General features: G+C 41.2%; 1 protein-coding gene across 4 annotated transcripts in view; it reads right to left on the bottom strand.

The window, feature by feature from the left end:
* LOC132378399 (sodium-dependent neutral amino acid transporter B(0)AT3-like) overlaps window positions 1-16953 on the bottom strand; it is a 52096-nt gene that overhangs the window by 2554 nt on the left and 32589 nt on the right. For all 4 annotated transcript variants that reach the window (XM_059945289.1, XM_059945287.1, XM_059945288.1 and 1 more), the window contains 5 exons: window positions 16608-16720; window positions 13993-14121; window positions 12888-13044; window positions 3190-3394; window positions 2098-2257 (listed from right to left, as the gene is read on the bottom strand). In XM_059945289.1, the coding sequence (XP_059801272.1) occupies window positions 2098-2257; window positions 3190-3394; window positions 12888-13044; window positions 13993-14121; window positions 16608-16720 (764 nt within the window). The remainder of the gene's footprint in view (window positions 1-2097; window positions 2258-3189; window positions 3395-12887; window positions 13045-13992; window positions 14122-16607; window positions 16721-16953) is intronic.

Here is a 16953-nt window from a genome sequence, read left to right as displayed (position 1 = left end):
CACTCTCACACTCACACTCTCTCACACACACTCACTGCTGGAGGAATTCAGCAGGCCAAGCTGCATCCGTGGAAAAGAGTCAATGTTTCTGGCTGAGACCCTTCATCAGGTCCGGAAAGGAAGGGGGGCAAAAGTCAGACTTTAAAGGTAGGGGAGGGGAGGAAGAAGTACAAGGGGGTAGGTGATAAGTGAAACTGGGAGATGGGGAGCGGTTGAAGTAAAGAGCTGGGAAATTGATGTAAGGGATAATGGGCTGGACAAGGCCTGGTTGGAGAGGACAGAAGACTGTAGAAGAAATGGAAAGGGGAAGAGCACCAGAGGGGGGTATGGGCACGTAAGATGAGAAGATAAGAGAGGGAAACAGGAATGAAGAATGCTGAAAGGGGGGAATTATCAGAAGTTAGAAAAATGATGTTCATGCTATCAGGTTGCTGGCTACCCAGATGGAATGCAAGGTGTTGCTCCTCGACCCTGAGTGTAGCAATGAGGCCATGAATTGATGTCAGAATGGGAAATGGAAATTGGTAGCCACCGGGAAATCCCACTTTTTATGGCAAATGGAACGAAGGTGCTGGACAAAGCGGTCTCCCAGTCTACATCGGATCTCACTGACATACAGGAGGCCACACCAAGAGCACTGGACACAGTAGATGATGCCAACAGACTCACAGGTGAGGTGTTGCTTCACCTGGAAGGACTGTTTAAGGCCTTAAATGGTGGTAAAGGAGGAGGAGTAGGGGCAGGGGTGGCACTTGTTCCACTTGCAAGGACAGGTACCAGGAGGGAGATCAGTGGGGAGGGAAAGATGTGCTTGGTGGTGGGATCCTGTTGGAGATGGTGGAAGTGACGGAGATTTGTGTGCTGAATGCAGAGTCTAGGTGGGGAGAAGCAGAACCCTATTCCTGGTGCGTCAGTGGGAAGATGGGGTGAGAGCAGACGTGCGCAGGTGAAGGTGAAGGAAGAGATGCAGGTGAAGGCAGTGCTGATGGTGGAGGAAGGGCAGCACCTTTCTTTGAAAAAGGAGGACTTCTCAGTGGCTCTGGAATGAAAAGCCTCATCCTGAGAGAAGGATGGAATGCTGATCGTTTTTCTCAAATAGGTTAAGTCACATTGAGAAATTCTATATTCCCTGCTCCTTGACAGGTTAAGGACAATCTAGGGTATTGTGAAGTTTCTGGCAATTTTTCTCAGGCAAGGAATATTGAAGAGCATTATGGGGTTGGGGGGGGGGGGATGGTGGTGGAGGCAACTAAAGATGATATACAATCCAAACTTTGTTGTAGTACCTTCTGTAAAGACAGGAACATTCACCATTAATGATCAGAGAACCTGACGACATCTTTAGAATTTCTGACAAAGGATCCTCAACCTGACATATTACTTCTGTTTCTCTCTCTGCATATATGATCTAACCTGCTGAGTATTTCCACCATTCTGTGTCTTTATTTTAGCAACTCCAACATAACATATTTTCCAACATAATGTGGCGATTTCAGAATTTTAGTCAATACCTTTCTACATCTTTGTGGGGCGTTTATGTGTAGACTTCTTTCTTTCTGATCTGAAATCACTTGAACAAAATTAAAGCCTTTGAATAACGAGGGCCCTGCAGAATATTCTGAATGGCAAATAAACTATAATTCCTCTTTGACAACCCTTAAAGGACAAAAATCCAATTTTATCCACCTGTAATTTACCTACTTGGAAAAACTTAAATCAAACTTGTACTTTAAATATTTGTATCTGATCCATTTTCATTTAGTATTCTAATGCATAAAATCTTCCCGGCTCTGAAATCAATTGATGATATCGGTGTCTTGATTATGTCATAGCTGCTGGATATCAGGGATCCCATTTTCCACCATCTGATAGAGCAGACATGACTAGATTATCTTCAGGACGTCATGCCATCACTAACACTGAGCCAATGTTTATTCTGACATTCATCCTAGAAGAAATAAAGGCTTGGCAGGAGTTTAGAAAGAATAGTAGAAATTGTTTCCAATATGGAATGAAAAAGGAAGTCCAGTTACTCTGGGAGTCTGCTATATTAAGTGAAAAGGCAAATAGTTAATCCAGAGTTTTTTTTTTACTTACTTATTAATACCATACACATAAATGACTCCAATAAGCTCAAAGAAAGTTATGATCAGAAGAGGCAAACCAGTTCCATATTTGTCAAAAATTGCCAGCCAGTAATTCCCAGACGATGTTGTGAAAATAAGTGCAATTAAAAAGGACACCAGGCATATCATGGCTAAAGGAAAGACAAAAAAATAGAATATTTAGGCAAAGCATTTTTCTAAACACTATCTCTTAAGTAGCAGAATAAAACATAAGCCCTATAAAAATATTCAAAACGAATTTGGTCTGTCTCAATCTTGTACACTTTGTCACCATGTGAGACTGCCAACAACAATGGTGTAATTGGTGGCATTGGCTCAGCTCTGAATTGAGGCTGAGGCCCAGTCCTTCTGCTCCCAGCTCCGTGTCTATGGACTCATTTTGTTTTGAATGCTATTTGCTCACTTTCATTGTTTGCAGGATGTGTTTTTCCCCTATCTGCACTTTGGGTGTTTTGACCGTCTTTTTTTATGGGTTCTTTTGGGTTTCTCTGTTTTGTGGCTGCCTTCAAGGAAACTAATCTCGAGGTTGTATTATGTATACACACTGATAATAAATGTACTTTGAACTTTAAATTTGACCTGTGCCTAGTTGCAGTCATGAGTGTGTGAACACTGGGTTAAGCATGCATCCCTGAGACACACCTATGATGATTATAAGCAAGGAGGAGATGTTATAAACAATCTGCAATGACTGTTGCCTCCCATTGAGGAAGTCAAGAAACTATTAGCAGGGGGAGGTACTGAGGCCTGGGTTTCGAAGATTTTGATTAGTACTGAGGGGTTGATTGTGTTAAATGCTGAGCTGTAATCGATAAACAGAGGCCAGACATAGTTAAAGCCACGTCTTCCATGACTAATCAGGAAAATCCTTGTGGAAAATCCTTACCACTGATGACAATAAATCTCTCTTTTGATATAATGGTTTATCTATATTGGACTCCATTTCTCAAACATCCTTAATGATTTCAGTGGAGTTGCTAATATTCAAAGGCATCTATCATTCAGTGCAAAGCCAGCTTCTCCTGTTGTAGTACAATGATACACGATGGTAGCGACCACGTACCTGTAATCATCTCTTTAGGGATGTACTTCGGAAACACGTTCAAATCCAACAAAGGAGTAAGAATGCTCTCTATATTGCCGAACATTGACGACAAACCCAGAGTGAAGAGCATGATGAAGAACAATATGGCCCATACCTGGGGGACTGGCATTCGGACAATGGCTTCCGTAAACACAATAAATGCCAGTCCAGTGCCTGAGACACCCTGAGCAGAAGAAAATTGAAAGGAAATATTAAACATCTACTCTTTAAAAAGGAAGACTATTAAAACTACATACGGACACAAGCACTAGTTCTTGCCTTTCCTCCACCGTGCGTTACTTAAAGTATAAAAGAAATAACAGACAAAATATTTCATTGCTAATAAATGGAAACTGAATCTTTCCTTGGATTTATGTTCCCTCTAAGTGAGCAGCGTTCTAGTGAATGCGCAGTATCCTCAATAACTGTCATATGGTTGAGATCACAGATCTGAACAAAATTCAGATTTTGCCATTTTAATCAAAACCATATTATTGTCATTAATGTCAGAATGATAGGGTGCTAGGAAATGTTGATGAACAGAGGTACACTGAGGTTCAAATCTATTATTTCCCCCATAGTGACATTAGAGGCAGACAGGGCAAAGGAGAAAGGAATATGGCATTCCTGCCTTTCCGGATCAGGGTATAGTATATTAAAGTGTGGACTAAGAGATGTTGGAAATCTTGAGTAATACACACTCAGCAAGGCAGATAGAATCTATGGAGGGAAATGAGCAGTCAATCAGGATTATACACGTGTGGACGTTATGTTGCAATGTTATAAAACACTGGTTAGGCCAAACCGAGAGTGTCACGCACAGTTCTGGTCATCACACTGTGGGAAGGATGTGATTGTTATTGAGAAAGTGCAGAGGAGATTCATCAGGATATTGTCTGGAAAGGAGGACTTCAGTTATGGAAGAAAAATTGGACAGCTGGATTTGTTTTCCTTGAAAGGAGATAATGATATCAGGAGGTAACCTGATAGAACTACCTATATAATCTTTAAGAGGCATGTATTTGTGTAGTTAAGGTCTTTTTTCCCTTAGTATAGGGATCCGAAACGTAAGAGAATATTGTTTAAGGTGAGAGGCAGGTGTTTGAAAGCAATTTTGGGAAAGCATCATGGGTGGTTGATAACTAGCTCACATTGTGAGAGGAGGTAGTGGTATCAGATGCAATTAGTATGTTTAAGAGATTATATAGATAGACATAAAGAGATGAGGCATAAAAGGATATAGAATTCTGGGATTATGTCAATAGACAAAACAGTTAACATGGATGTGCTGGGCTGGAGGACTTTTCCTTGTGCTGTAAAACTACATCATTTTAAGCAAAATGCTTTATTTTATACTTGCATCAATGTCTATTGGACATTGTTTAATATCGTTCATCTTGTTCTTTCTCCCTAACGTTTTCTATGGGATCAAACATTTTCCCACCTCCTTCTCATCAGGAGGAAAGAGAACAATCGAGGAGTGGAGATGGAAAAGATAGCAGACAATTAAATTATTCAAGTCTCAGCTCAGATGTTTTAAATAATTTTCCATGCAAATTCTGCTGAAGACTTGAGTTGTGTTTTGACGACATATTTCTCTGCCCAGAAGAAGGCAAACAAACCACTTCTGTAGAAAAAATTTGCCAAGAACAATCATGGTCAGAAGACCATGATCACTCACACCATATCAGATGGCACATAATGATGATGATGAAAAAGGATCTAGTGCTTTCCCGGCGTATTTTACGAATAAACTCTTCTTGGGCTTCCAGCCAGGTACAGGTATTGATTATAACCAATATTTCAATGACAAACTCTGCTATTTTAAGATGAGAGAGCCTGTTTTCAAACTGTTGGTTATAATCGATAGCCTGAGAAGAGTTTATTCATGATGATGGTGATTTGGTACTGGTCTTTTAATAGGACATGGATAATCAATCTGTCATTCTTTCCCCTGATTATCGTTACATTTTGTAGTCCTGCAGGTACTCTCTGAGTGGATGTCTCTCTTCCACAGCTCTCCTACCCTCGAGGCAGGAAGTGTGTGATGCACCATCAATAACTCTCTGAGACGTAAAGGCGAGATATCGGCTTTTATTGACTGGAAGAAAGAACAAGCAGTAGTTGACCACCATACTACATCCTGGAGAATGAGGGCCGGGCTCAGGCCTCAATCGCCTTTATACTGGGGTCTGTGGGAGGAGCCAGAGGAGCAGTCAGCAGGGGGTGTGTCCAGACAGATATATGTAGTTCACAGTGTGCAGCAACCAAATCTCAGGCAGCAGATCCTGTAGCCCCACCCTGGCAGTTCTAATGGCCTTTTGAGAGCTGGCTACACTCAAAGGCCTTCGAAGTGTCTTTATTTTAAAAATGTCTTTGGATTACTGGAAATGTTTAAGTGGAATTAAAAAAAAGACAAAAATAATTTAATTTCAAAATATTTCCAAATACTCATATAATTTAAACAGCACAATTGAGTAAAGCAGAGGAAAACTCAAAACACTCGCCTGCACTTATGAACGAAGTCATAAAAAATGTATCAGTCACCTCTGGCACTTCACACCTGACAACGTAGCTGAGGGTATTTTTACTTTGCCTTGGAATAGTATGTCACATATGCTGGTATTCAGCCATTCAACTATTGGCTTATTAGTGAATTCTAGAAACATAGAAACACAGAAAACCTACAGCATAATACAGGCCCTTCGGCCCACAATGCTGTGCCGAACATGTACTTACTTTAGAAGTTATCTCGGGTTGCCCATAGCCCTCTATTTTTCTAAGCTCCATGGACCTACCTAGGAGTCTCTTAAAAGAACCTATTGCAGCACCATCACCGACAGCCCATTCCACGGACTCACCATTCACTGTGTAAAAAAAACTTATCCCTGACATTTCCTCTGTACCTACTTCCAAGCACCATAATACTGTGTCCTCTCCTGTTAACCATTTCAGTCCTGAGAAAAAACCTTTGACTCTCCACATGATCGATGCCACTCATGATCTTATATATGTCTATCCGGTCACCTCTCATCCTCCGTCGCTCCAAGGAGAAAAGGCTAAGTTCACTCAACCTATTCTCATAAGGCATGCTCGCCAATCCAGGAAACGTCCTTGTAAATTTCCTCTGCACCCTTTCTATAGTTTCCACATCCTTTCTGTAGTGAGGTGACCAGAATTGAGCACAGTAATCCAAGTGGGGTCTGACCAGGGCCCTATATAGCTGTAACATTACCTCTCGGCTCTTGAACTCAATCCCATGGATGATGAAGGCCAATACACCGTATGCCTTCTTAACCACACAGTCAACCTGCGCAGTAGCTTTGAGTGTCCAATGGACTCTGACCACGAGATCCCTCTGATCCTCCGCACTGCCAAGAGTCTTACCATTAATACGATATTTGCTACATATTTTACCTACCAAAATGAACCACCTCACACTTATCTGTGTTGACCTCTATCTGCCACTTCTCAGCCCAGTTTTGCATCCTATCGATGTCCCGTTGTAACCTCTGACAACCCTCCACACTGTCTAACACACCCCCAACCTTTGTGTCATCAGCAAATTTACTAACCCATCCCTCTACTTCCTCATCCAGGTTATTAATAAAAATCATGAAGAGAAGGGGTCTCAGAACAGATCCCTGAGGCACACCACTGGTCACCAACCTCCATGCAAAATATGATCTGTCTACAACCACTCTTTGCCTTCTGTGGGCAAACCAGTTCTGGATCCACAAAACAATGTCCCCTTGGATCCCATGCCTCCTTACTTTCTCAATAAGCCTTGCATGGGGTACCTTATCAAATGTCTTGCTGAAATCTATATACACTACATCTACTGCTCTACCTTCATCAATGTGTTTAGTCACATCTTCAAAAAATTCAGTCAGGCTTGTAAGGCATGACTTGCCTTTGACAAAGCCATGCTGATTTTTCCTTATCATATTATGCTTCTCCATATGTTCATAAATCTTGCCTCTCAGGATCCTCTCCATCAACTTATCAACCATTGAAGTAAGACTCGCTGGTCTATAGTTTCCTGGACTATCTCTACTCCCTTTCTTGAATAAGGGAACAACATCCACAACCCTACAATCCTGCGGAACCTCTCCCGTCCCCATTGATGATGCAAAGATCATTGCCAGAGGCTCAGCAATCTCTTCCCTTGCTTCCCACAGTAGCCTTGGGTATACCTCATCTGATTTCGGTTACTTATCCAACTTGACGCTTTCCATAAGCTCGAGCACATCCTCTTTCTTAATGTCTATACGCTCAAGCTTTTCAGTCTGCTGCAAGTCATCCCCACAATCACCAAGGTCCTTTTCTGTAGTGAATATTGAAGCAAAGTATTCATTAAGTACCTCTGCTATCTCCTCCGTTTCCATGTACACTTTTCCATTTCACACTTGATTGGTCCTACTCTCTCACATCTTATCCTCTTGCTCTTCATGTACTTGAAGAATGCCTTAGGGTTTTCTTTAATCCTGCTCACCAAGGCCTTCTCATGGCCCCTTTTGGCTCTCCTAATTTCATTCTTAAATTCCTTCCTGTTAGCCATATAATTTTCTCGATCTCTATCATAACCTAGTTCTTTGAAACCTTTCGTAAGTTTTTCTTTTCTTCTTGACTAGATTTTCAACAGCCTTTGTACACCATGGTTCCTGTGCCCTACCATCCTTTCCCTGTCTCGTTGGAACTTATCTGTGCAGAACTCCACACAAATATCCCCTGAACATTTGCCACATTTCTGCCGTACATTTCCCTGAGAACATTTGTTCCCAGCTTATGCTTCCAAGTTCCTGCTTCATAGCTTCGTACTTTCCCTTACTCCAACTAAATGCTTTCCTAACTTTTTTGTTCCTATCTCTCTCCAATGCTATTGTAAAGGAGATAGAATCGTGATCACTATCTACAATATGCTGTCCCACTGAGAGACCTGATACCTGACCAGTTTCATTTCCCAATACCAGATCAAGTACAGCCACTCCTCTTGTAGGCTTATTTACATACTTGTCAGGAAACCTTTCTGAACCCACCTAACAAACTCCACGCTATCTAAACCCCTTGCTCTTGCTCAATATTGGGGACATTAAAGTCCCCCACCACAGCAACCCTGTTATTACTGCACTGTTCCAGAATCTGTCTCCCTATCTGTTCCTCGATGTCCCTGTTACTATTGGGTGGTCTATAAAAAACACCCCTTTCTGTTTCTAACTTCCACCCACGGAGACTCAGTAGACAATCCCTCCATGACTTCCTCCTTTTCTGCAACGGTGATACTATCTCTGATCAACAGTGCCACACTCCCACCTTTTTTGCCTCCCTCCATGTCCTTTCTGAAACATCTAAAGCCTGACACTCTAAGTAACCATTCCTGCCCCTGAGCCATCCAAGTCTCTGTAATGGCTACAACATCATGCCTCCAAGTACAGATCCATGCTCTAAGCTCATCTGCGTTGTTCATGATGCTTCTTGCATTAAATTCTGTTCTTCAATGCATACACATAGAAGTAAGAAACTTACTTGCCCAAACACAGTGGTAGCCAAAGCATCTTTGGAGAGCACCTGTCAAAACGAAGGATGTTCTAGCTCATTGTGTTTTATATCTGCTCTTTTGCAAATTCGGGTGAATTTTAAAGGGCCACTGCAGACAGATGAGACGATTACTATACATTTGATGAATTAGAATGGGAAAAATAATACTTTGATAAGGACCAGTGCATATGTGACATCCCCAAAAAAAGATGAGTGGAATTATTAACCCTCAATGACAGATTTATTGATCAAGTACTAGAATTGATACGAAAATAGGTGGAAGGGTATGTTTCAGTGAGGACATTGTGATTCTGCTGTGGGATATAGATGGTATGAGTGACGGCAAAACCTGGCAAAGGGAGGTTAGTGTAAGAAAGTGCAAGCTCATGCACTGCAGTCAGAAGAATCAAAAGGTGGATTATTATCTTAATGGAAGAGATGAGGGGAGTCCAGAGGTGTCTAGGTCAGGAGGCACAAGAAGTTAACAGGCAGGTTGATAACGGGGAGGTTTTTATTGCAGCTGTAGAGGTGTGTTGGTGAAGCCACACCTGAAGCGCATCACACCACTTTAGTCCCTTCATGAAAAACGAAAGGATATAAAAGATTTGGAGGCAGTCCAAAGGAGTCTTACCAGGCTACTTCCTAAGAGGAGAAGCTTGTTCTATCAAGAGAGGCAAGGAGGTTTGAGTATGTATTCCATGGGGTTTAGAAGAATGCATGGTAACCTTTTTCAAACATACTAGATCCTCAGGGGCTTTGACAGAGCAGATGTTGAAATATTGTCATTAGTAGAAGAGACATGAATAAGGGGACAGAGTACAAAATAAAGGTCTAGTTATTTAAAACTTAGGTGTGTATAAGTTTCTCTCAGAGGTTAGTGAACCTCTGGAATTTTTTTGCCTCCAAGGGTGGTAGAGGCTAAGTCATTAAATATATCTAAGGTGGAGATAGATAAATATTTGAAAGACAGGAACTGAAGGTTGTGAGGAACTGGCACCAATAGAAACTGAGGTCAGTATAGGCCGGCTGTAGCAAATTGTGAACCGTATTGAATGGTGGGGCAGGTTTGAAAGGATTGGTGGCCACTTCCCTCTTCTCCTCCTGTCTATCTCCCCCCCTCCCTCAGTGCCCCTTCTTTTCACCTTTCCCCTACAATCCATTCCCCTCCCCTATCAGATTCCTTCCTCTCCAGCCCTTTGCCTTATCACCTCCCAGCTTCTTTCTTCATTCCTCCCCCACCCACCTGGCTTTGCCTTCTAGTTTTGTACTCCTCTTCCCTCCACCTTCTTGTTCTGGCATCTTGCCCTTCATTTCCAGTCTTGTTGAAGGGTTTTGGACTGAAATGTCAACTGTTTATTCATTTCCATAGATGCTGCCTGCTCTGCTGAGTTCCTCCAGCATTTTGTGTGTGTTGTTCCAGAAAAAGTTGAAATTGACTGGTATTTCAGCTTTCATATTAGGTAGAAGTTAAGGTTGGCTCAGTGTAGCGATCTAAAGGAGAAGGTCAGGTTCAAATTTCATTCCATAGTTGAGAACATGAAATTGAAATTAAAAATTCAGTGCAGTGTTGAGGAGATAATTTAAATGAGTTGAACTGCTCTCATGAAAGATCACATGACATTATTCAAAACTCGCAATGCAAGCTCGATTTGTGGCCTTAGTAATATGACGTTAACCCATTTCATTAAAATACTTTGTTCTCTTGTCACATTATTGACTACCTTGACTTCCAAATGCTTCTTTGGCAAAGACCCATTGATCCATTGAATTACTCAAAGCTGAATGGAAGAAATTCTGGCCTGCATCAGGTTATATCAGTGATCAACATGAACATTTTACAAGGATTCAAGAAGATGGGAGGACAGGTGAGGAAAAGAGGGAAGAGGTCAAAGTGGGGAAATGAAGAAGAAGGAAGGGGAAGGGGAATAAATCTCCGTAAACTGTAGAAATCAATGTTCATCCCATCCAGTTGGAGACTACCTAGACCGAATATGAGGTGTTACTCCTCCAACCTGAGAGTGGCTTCATCATGACAGAGGAGGAGCAAAATGTCAGAATGGAGATATGAATTGACTGTCTACAGAGGAACCCCTCAGGGTTGTGTTCTAAATCCCCTCCTTTACTCCCTGTACACCCATGACTGTATCACCACCCACTGCTCTAATCTGGTGATTAAATTAGCCAACAGCACTACATTGATTGGCCTAATCTCAAACAATAATGAGATGGCCTACAGGAAAGAAGTCATCTCTCTGACACAGTGTTGTCAAGAAAACAACCTCCCCCTCAATGTCGCAAAAACAAAGGAGCTGGTTGTGAACTACAGGAGGAATGGAGATGAGCTAACCCCTATTGACATCAATAGATCTGGGGTCGAGAGGGTAAACTGCTTTAAGTTCCTTGACATCCACATCACCGCGGATCTCACGTGGTCTGTACACACCGGCTGAGTGGTGAAAAAGGCACAACTGTGCCTCTTTCACCTCAGACGGTTAAAGTTTGGCGTGGGCCCCCAAATCCTAAGATCTTTTTACAGTAGCACAACTGATTGCATCCTGACTGGCTGTATCACTGCATGGTATGGGAACTGTACTTCCCTAATCGCGGGATTCTGTGGAGAGTGGTGCGGACAGCCCAGTGCATCAGTAGTTGTGAACTTCCCATGATTCAGAACATTTACAAAGGCAGGTGTGTAAAAAGGGCCCGCAGGATCATTGGGGACACAAGTCACCCCAACCATAATCCATTCCAGCTGCTACCATCCAGGAAATGGTACTGCAACATAAAACCCAGGACCAACAGGCTCCGAGACAGCATCTTCCACCAGGCCATCAGACTGATGAAGTCATGCTGATTTGAGTAAATTTCTATGTTACATTGATTGTTCTATTTATTATAACTTATTATAAAATACTATGATTGCACATTGCACATTTAGACGGAGACGTAACGTAAAGATTTTTACTCCCCAAGTATGGGAAGGAGGTAAGAAATAAAGTCAATTCAATTCAATTAAATTCAAGTGGTTGGCCACTGGGAAATTCCACATTTTGGTCATGGAGCTAAACAAAGCGAGTCTCAGCAGTGTAGAGGAGGCCACAGGTGAAATGTTGCCTCACTCGAAAGACTGGTTGGGGCCCTGAATGGAGGTAAGGGAAGAGGTGAATGGGCAACAGCAACATTTCTTGCACCTACAGGGAAAAGTACCAGGAGGGAGAATCATGGTGAAGAACAACTGGACAAGGGAATCACGGAGGGAGTGATTCCTGCAGAAAGTAGAGAGCTGGGCTGGGCGGGGGGAAGCTGAAGGTGTATTTGGCGGTAGGATCCCATTGAAGATAAAATAACTTTTTCTCCGTAAATACCTCTTTATTCTGATAAGCTGATAACAAGCACTTTCTACGTATGAGTCAGGAATATTTTGCTAATCATCAGCGCTTTTTGTTTTACTAAAATAGAATATGCAGAGTCAACATTATTGAGATACAAGGTGAGGTAATAACATTGTAAATTAATTGGTCAATCAAGATAATCTGTACCATTTGACAATTGCTCACAGTTTATGACACTGTCGTAACATTTAGCTAGTTGTGTTGCTATTTACTGTTCCTTAACCATTAATGTTCTAACATCCAGTCTGATTGTAAAAAATGAGTGCAGATGTTCACTGTTCTGTATGGTTCTGAATGCATAGACATCAGATGAACTACTGAAGTTGTTTGGGCGAGGGAAAGTGGTAAAACTGGGTAATAGATCACATTCCCTATTTATCAGGGCCTTTGTAGACAGGATACTGCGGGGTTTTGTTGGAATGTTAAAAACATTAATTGGAGAAAAATGCAATGAGTTATGATCTAGAATCACTAGGAAAAAGGAAACAAACTCAATTGTAACTTTAAAATGAGAATTCGATGTCTCAGCAGTGGGAACATATCACTGCTATTGGAGCAGGAACTTAGATGATTTGAGCAACTCTTTAATCATTTCAGCAGACGTGATCATACAATTGAAAATCCAGGTTGGAATGCAACAGGAATATTACAATTCTTTGTGTCCTCCAGAGAAGGGGATTCTGTTTCATAAACATCACCTAAAATAACCAAGGGTGTCAAAAATTGGCATTAAGTTGAATTACGTACCTGATCAAGAAAGTTCTGAAGGTCACAGTTCTTCAAATCAAGTAATGTGATTCTGTCATATTGGGTAGCATTCAGATAACTTATCCAACTACCATAATTTTCTTTTGTAATATTTCCATCCTGAATGTCAAATTCATTTGATAAGAGTAATATATTCCTGTTGAGAAAAGTTAATACAAATATGAACAGAATGATTAAGGAGTTCCAGACTTGCTGAAAGGTTAGTTCACACATCCCATTTGTCTACAAACTTGCAAGGCCATGAAATGAAACTTGTCTAATGGTAATATCCTTTGCTTCTGTGGCTGGGATGTCAGAGAAAGTGCTTTGTCATTGTGTATAGAATTTGTGGATGTTTCTCTGCCTCTTGGCTGCCTTGGTTCCCTGTCCACTCTGCCCCTAAGTCCTCAGATTTACCCTATGCCACCACGCTACTTCCAACTTTATTTGTTCCATGGGACTCACCTCCCATTCTTCTGTTTGCTTCCTGACACACCTCAGCTCACCTCACAATAATTATCACTCTTTCCAATGAATCTAGATACTTCTTCCAATACAGGGGTCTTTTTCCTTTCTCCTCAGAAACACACTCTATCCAGCCTTGTCCAACATTTAAAATCGGCCAACATGTCCTTCACACCCAGCTTGATACATCCTTGAATCTTTGGTTTGGTTTTGGGCTTGTAACAACTCCACAAGAGCTGCCAGTGACTCTTTTCAATGCCAGACTTCATTATATCCTTCGTAAGCGCCGTCCCTTTGCTGAATACAACTATGGCATTCCCTGTGTAATGGGGTATGGCAACTCCAGTACCCTCATATCATTGTGGGTAACCCCATCCATACACGGGTGAAATCAATCTTTCCCCCAACATATAAATAGCCTCTTTCAAAATCTCTAAGGAAAGGTCAGACTCGAAATCAGTTCGACCCTAAAATGCCACGAAAAGCATTAGTGTGTAAATTATGCTATGGGTCCTCAGGTGTGCACAGCAAAGGTGTATTAGCCATTTAATTGTAGACACCCAAGGTTTTGGAGTAGAACACTTTTGAATGAACTGGCGTAAATTTTAATAAACAGAGTAGTTTGTAGAACTCCACTTACTTGTTCAAGCAATCCCAATAAGCCATAGTTGCCTTAAATCCCAGTACGGAGAAGATGGGGATGGAAGCAAAGATGGATGTAAAGCTGTTGATAACAGCTACTGTCACAGCATCCACCTCACAGTCATTCCTTCAAAGCAGAAAAAATTTTTGTTTAATATACATCAGACAGTTGATTTATACCAGATAGGGAAAACTAGAACTATTAGCTAGGATGGTTAAGCTAGTGAGGATTGAGTTTATTAATGTAACTCAATAATAGAAATGACTTTGTTTGAAGTTTTCTTGATTATGCTCTGAGCAAGAGCTGAAAACAAATTTAATTTATCTGATAGTTTCTGTTTATATCAATGATTCACTCCTCATGTTTCCGCTCAGAATGAATTGGGGTTTCTCATTTAGTAATAAAAGCACAGTTACCTAACCATTCATTTATCTCAGTGCACCTGTCATATATTCTGTTCCATAGATAAATTAAAATTGAGTTCAGAACTACCAGCATCTTGCATTGAAGGCCTTTATCTAGTGTTGAGGATACTTTCCTTATCTTACCCAAATTGACCCTTAACTCTGAGTCAGATTTTTGAGTGTTCAAGTCTCATTTTAAATAAGGGCTTTTCTTAATGAACGCATTTTCAAGATCTGGACTTTTCAAACAAAGCCAACATTAATCACCCGTCCTTAACTGCCCTTGTAGAGGAGGTCATGAGATGACCTCTTGACCCACTGCAGTCCTCCTAATGATGGGACACATCCACAGTGCTGTTGGGTGGGAAGATCCAGGATTTAAACCCAAAGAATGACTGGCTATAGATTTCCAAGTCAGGATGGTGTGTGACTTGAAGGGGAACCTCTCCATGGTGGTGATCCCATGCACCTTCCATCCTTGTCCTTCTTGGTAGTAGAGCTTGCAAATTAGGGAGATATTGTCAGAGGTAGCCAGCTGAGTTATTTTGGAAATACTACACAGTGCACTGATGATGGGGAATACATATATTTAGAATGGTTAATATGGTGCCAGTCAGGCAGGCTGCTTTGTACTGAATGGTGTGGAGCTTTAAAGAGTTATTGGCACTGACTCATCCAGGAAAGTGGGAGATATCCCTGATTTGTGGTTTGGAGAAGATGGAAAGGCTTTGTGGTGCCTGGAGGGACAGTAAGTCCTTCACTACAAAATACACAGCATCTTTTCTCGTGTTTTTACACTATGTGACTGGTCTAGTAGTATTTCTGCTTATTGGTGACCATCCTAGGATATTAATTGTGGGGGGTCAGCAATGGTGATGCCATTGAATATCTTTTGTTTAGAGCTGGTCAGTGTCCGGCATCTCTGTGGCGCAAACATTCCTCGCCACCCATAAGCTCATGTTGTCTAGTTCTTGCTTCATGTAGATCAGATGCTTCATACTTCAGAGATTATCCATATTTCTGATCATAAAATGGCAAGAGGTTCATTGATGAAGTAGCTGAAGATAATCGGGCCTACGACATTGCTCTGTGGACACCTTGCAATTGTCTTTTTGGACTGGGATGACTATCACAGCCACATCCAGGATCTGCAGTACAGTACTGCAGCAGGATTGCCGTCTGGTTGCAAAACCTTTGTCATATCAAATGCTCTCAGCTGCTCCTTAAAGCAACTTGGTGTGATTTAGATTGGCTAGTCAGGATCTTCAATGATGGTGGAAACCTCTTGAGGAAAGAAGATTACTTACTACTACTACATAGGGGCTTGGTGAAACCCCATTTAGATGCTGCCTGGCCTGCTGAATCCCTCCTGCATTTTGTGTGGGTTGCTTGGATTCCCAGCATCTAGGGATTTTCTCTTGTTTTAGAGTTTTGTGTGCAATTTTTCTTCTTCCTATCTTCCTACATAGGGTGGGTAATGAATGTCTACTACACTGATTGGTGAGATGGATTAATGTATGAGGTTAGACTGGCTCAATTAATCACTAGATTGTAAAAGAATAAGAGAGGATCTCATAGAAACCTATAAAATTCTAACAGGGCTATGTATATTAGATAAAGGGAGGGTAAACCTGATAGCTGGAGAATGCAGAAGTGGGGTGGGGGGTGGGGGGGGGGTCAGACAGAATGACACTTTGAAGCAAAATCAGGAGAAATTTCTTTACTCAGTTTGTGGTGAACTTGTCAAATTCCCTGTCACTGAAGGTAGTGAGGCCAAGCAAATCTAGTCAAGAAGGAGGAAGGTACATTTCTTAATGTTAAAGTGATCAGGGGATTTGAGGAGAAGTGGAAACAGGATTATCAAGTAGATGGTCAGCCATATTGAAAAGTGGAAAATGGCTGCCCCTACTCATTTTTCCATTGTGTCATAGTTATCACCTTACTGAAGGACATTAATATATGGATACTTAGCACATTTATATGTAATTAAATTATTCACATTTTTAATGGATGCTCTTTTGTATGCTTGGTTAGCAGCTCTGTTAATGTAGCAAAAAGAATAATTTAATATGAATAGTGTATATCTCATTGGAAATATGTTGATAATATAAATTTAATGACTTGATAAACTCCTATTAAATTCCTCACTTTCTTCACTTGCTCCCTAGTTATAATAGTGAAGGCCATTACAGAAAATAATATTCTTACTTCAGTGGATTATAGCTGGAGAATGCAATTAGTCCTCCAAAACCCAAAGACAATGAGAAAAAGATCTGGGTCGCTGCATCTAGCCATACTCTTGGCTGGCTCAGAACAGTCAACTGAAATAAAATGAAATTAAATCAGAGAATACATGTACTTTCTAAACACAGTCACCAGTTATATTAGCTTTGATTTTAACTATGGTTTTCTTCGTAGGTACCTGAGTGCCTTATGCTCATAGAAACACATAGCTATACATAAAAATTGTCATACCAGAGAAATATGTGCTGTACAATGTCTGATGTGAAATGTACTATCCCTCATTATAGGACTTCCATCGCTTTTCCTAGAT

This window comes from Hypanus sabinus, chromosome 20, assembly GCF_030144855.1.
Source record: "Hypanus sabinus isolate sHypSab1 chromosome 20, sHypSab1.hap1, whole genome shotgun sequence".
In the NCBI taxonomy this organism is placed as follows: domain Eukaryota; kingdom Metazoa; phylum Chordata; class Chondrichthyes; order Myliobatiformes; family Dasyatidae; genus Hypanus; species Hypanus sabinus.
The sequence above is the reverse complement of the archived record's forward strand: the minus strand, read 5'-3'. Positions and strand labels throughout refer to the sequence as shown.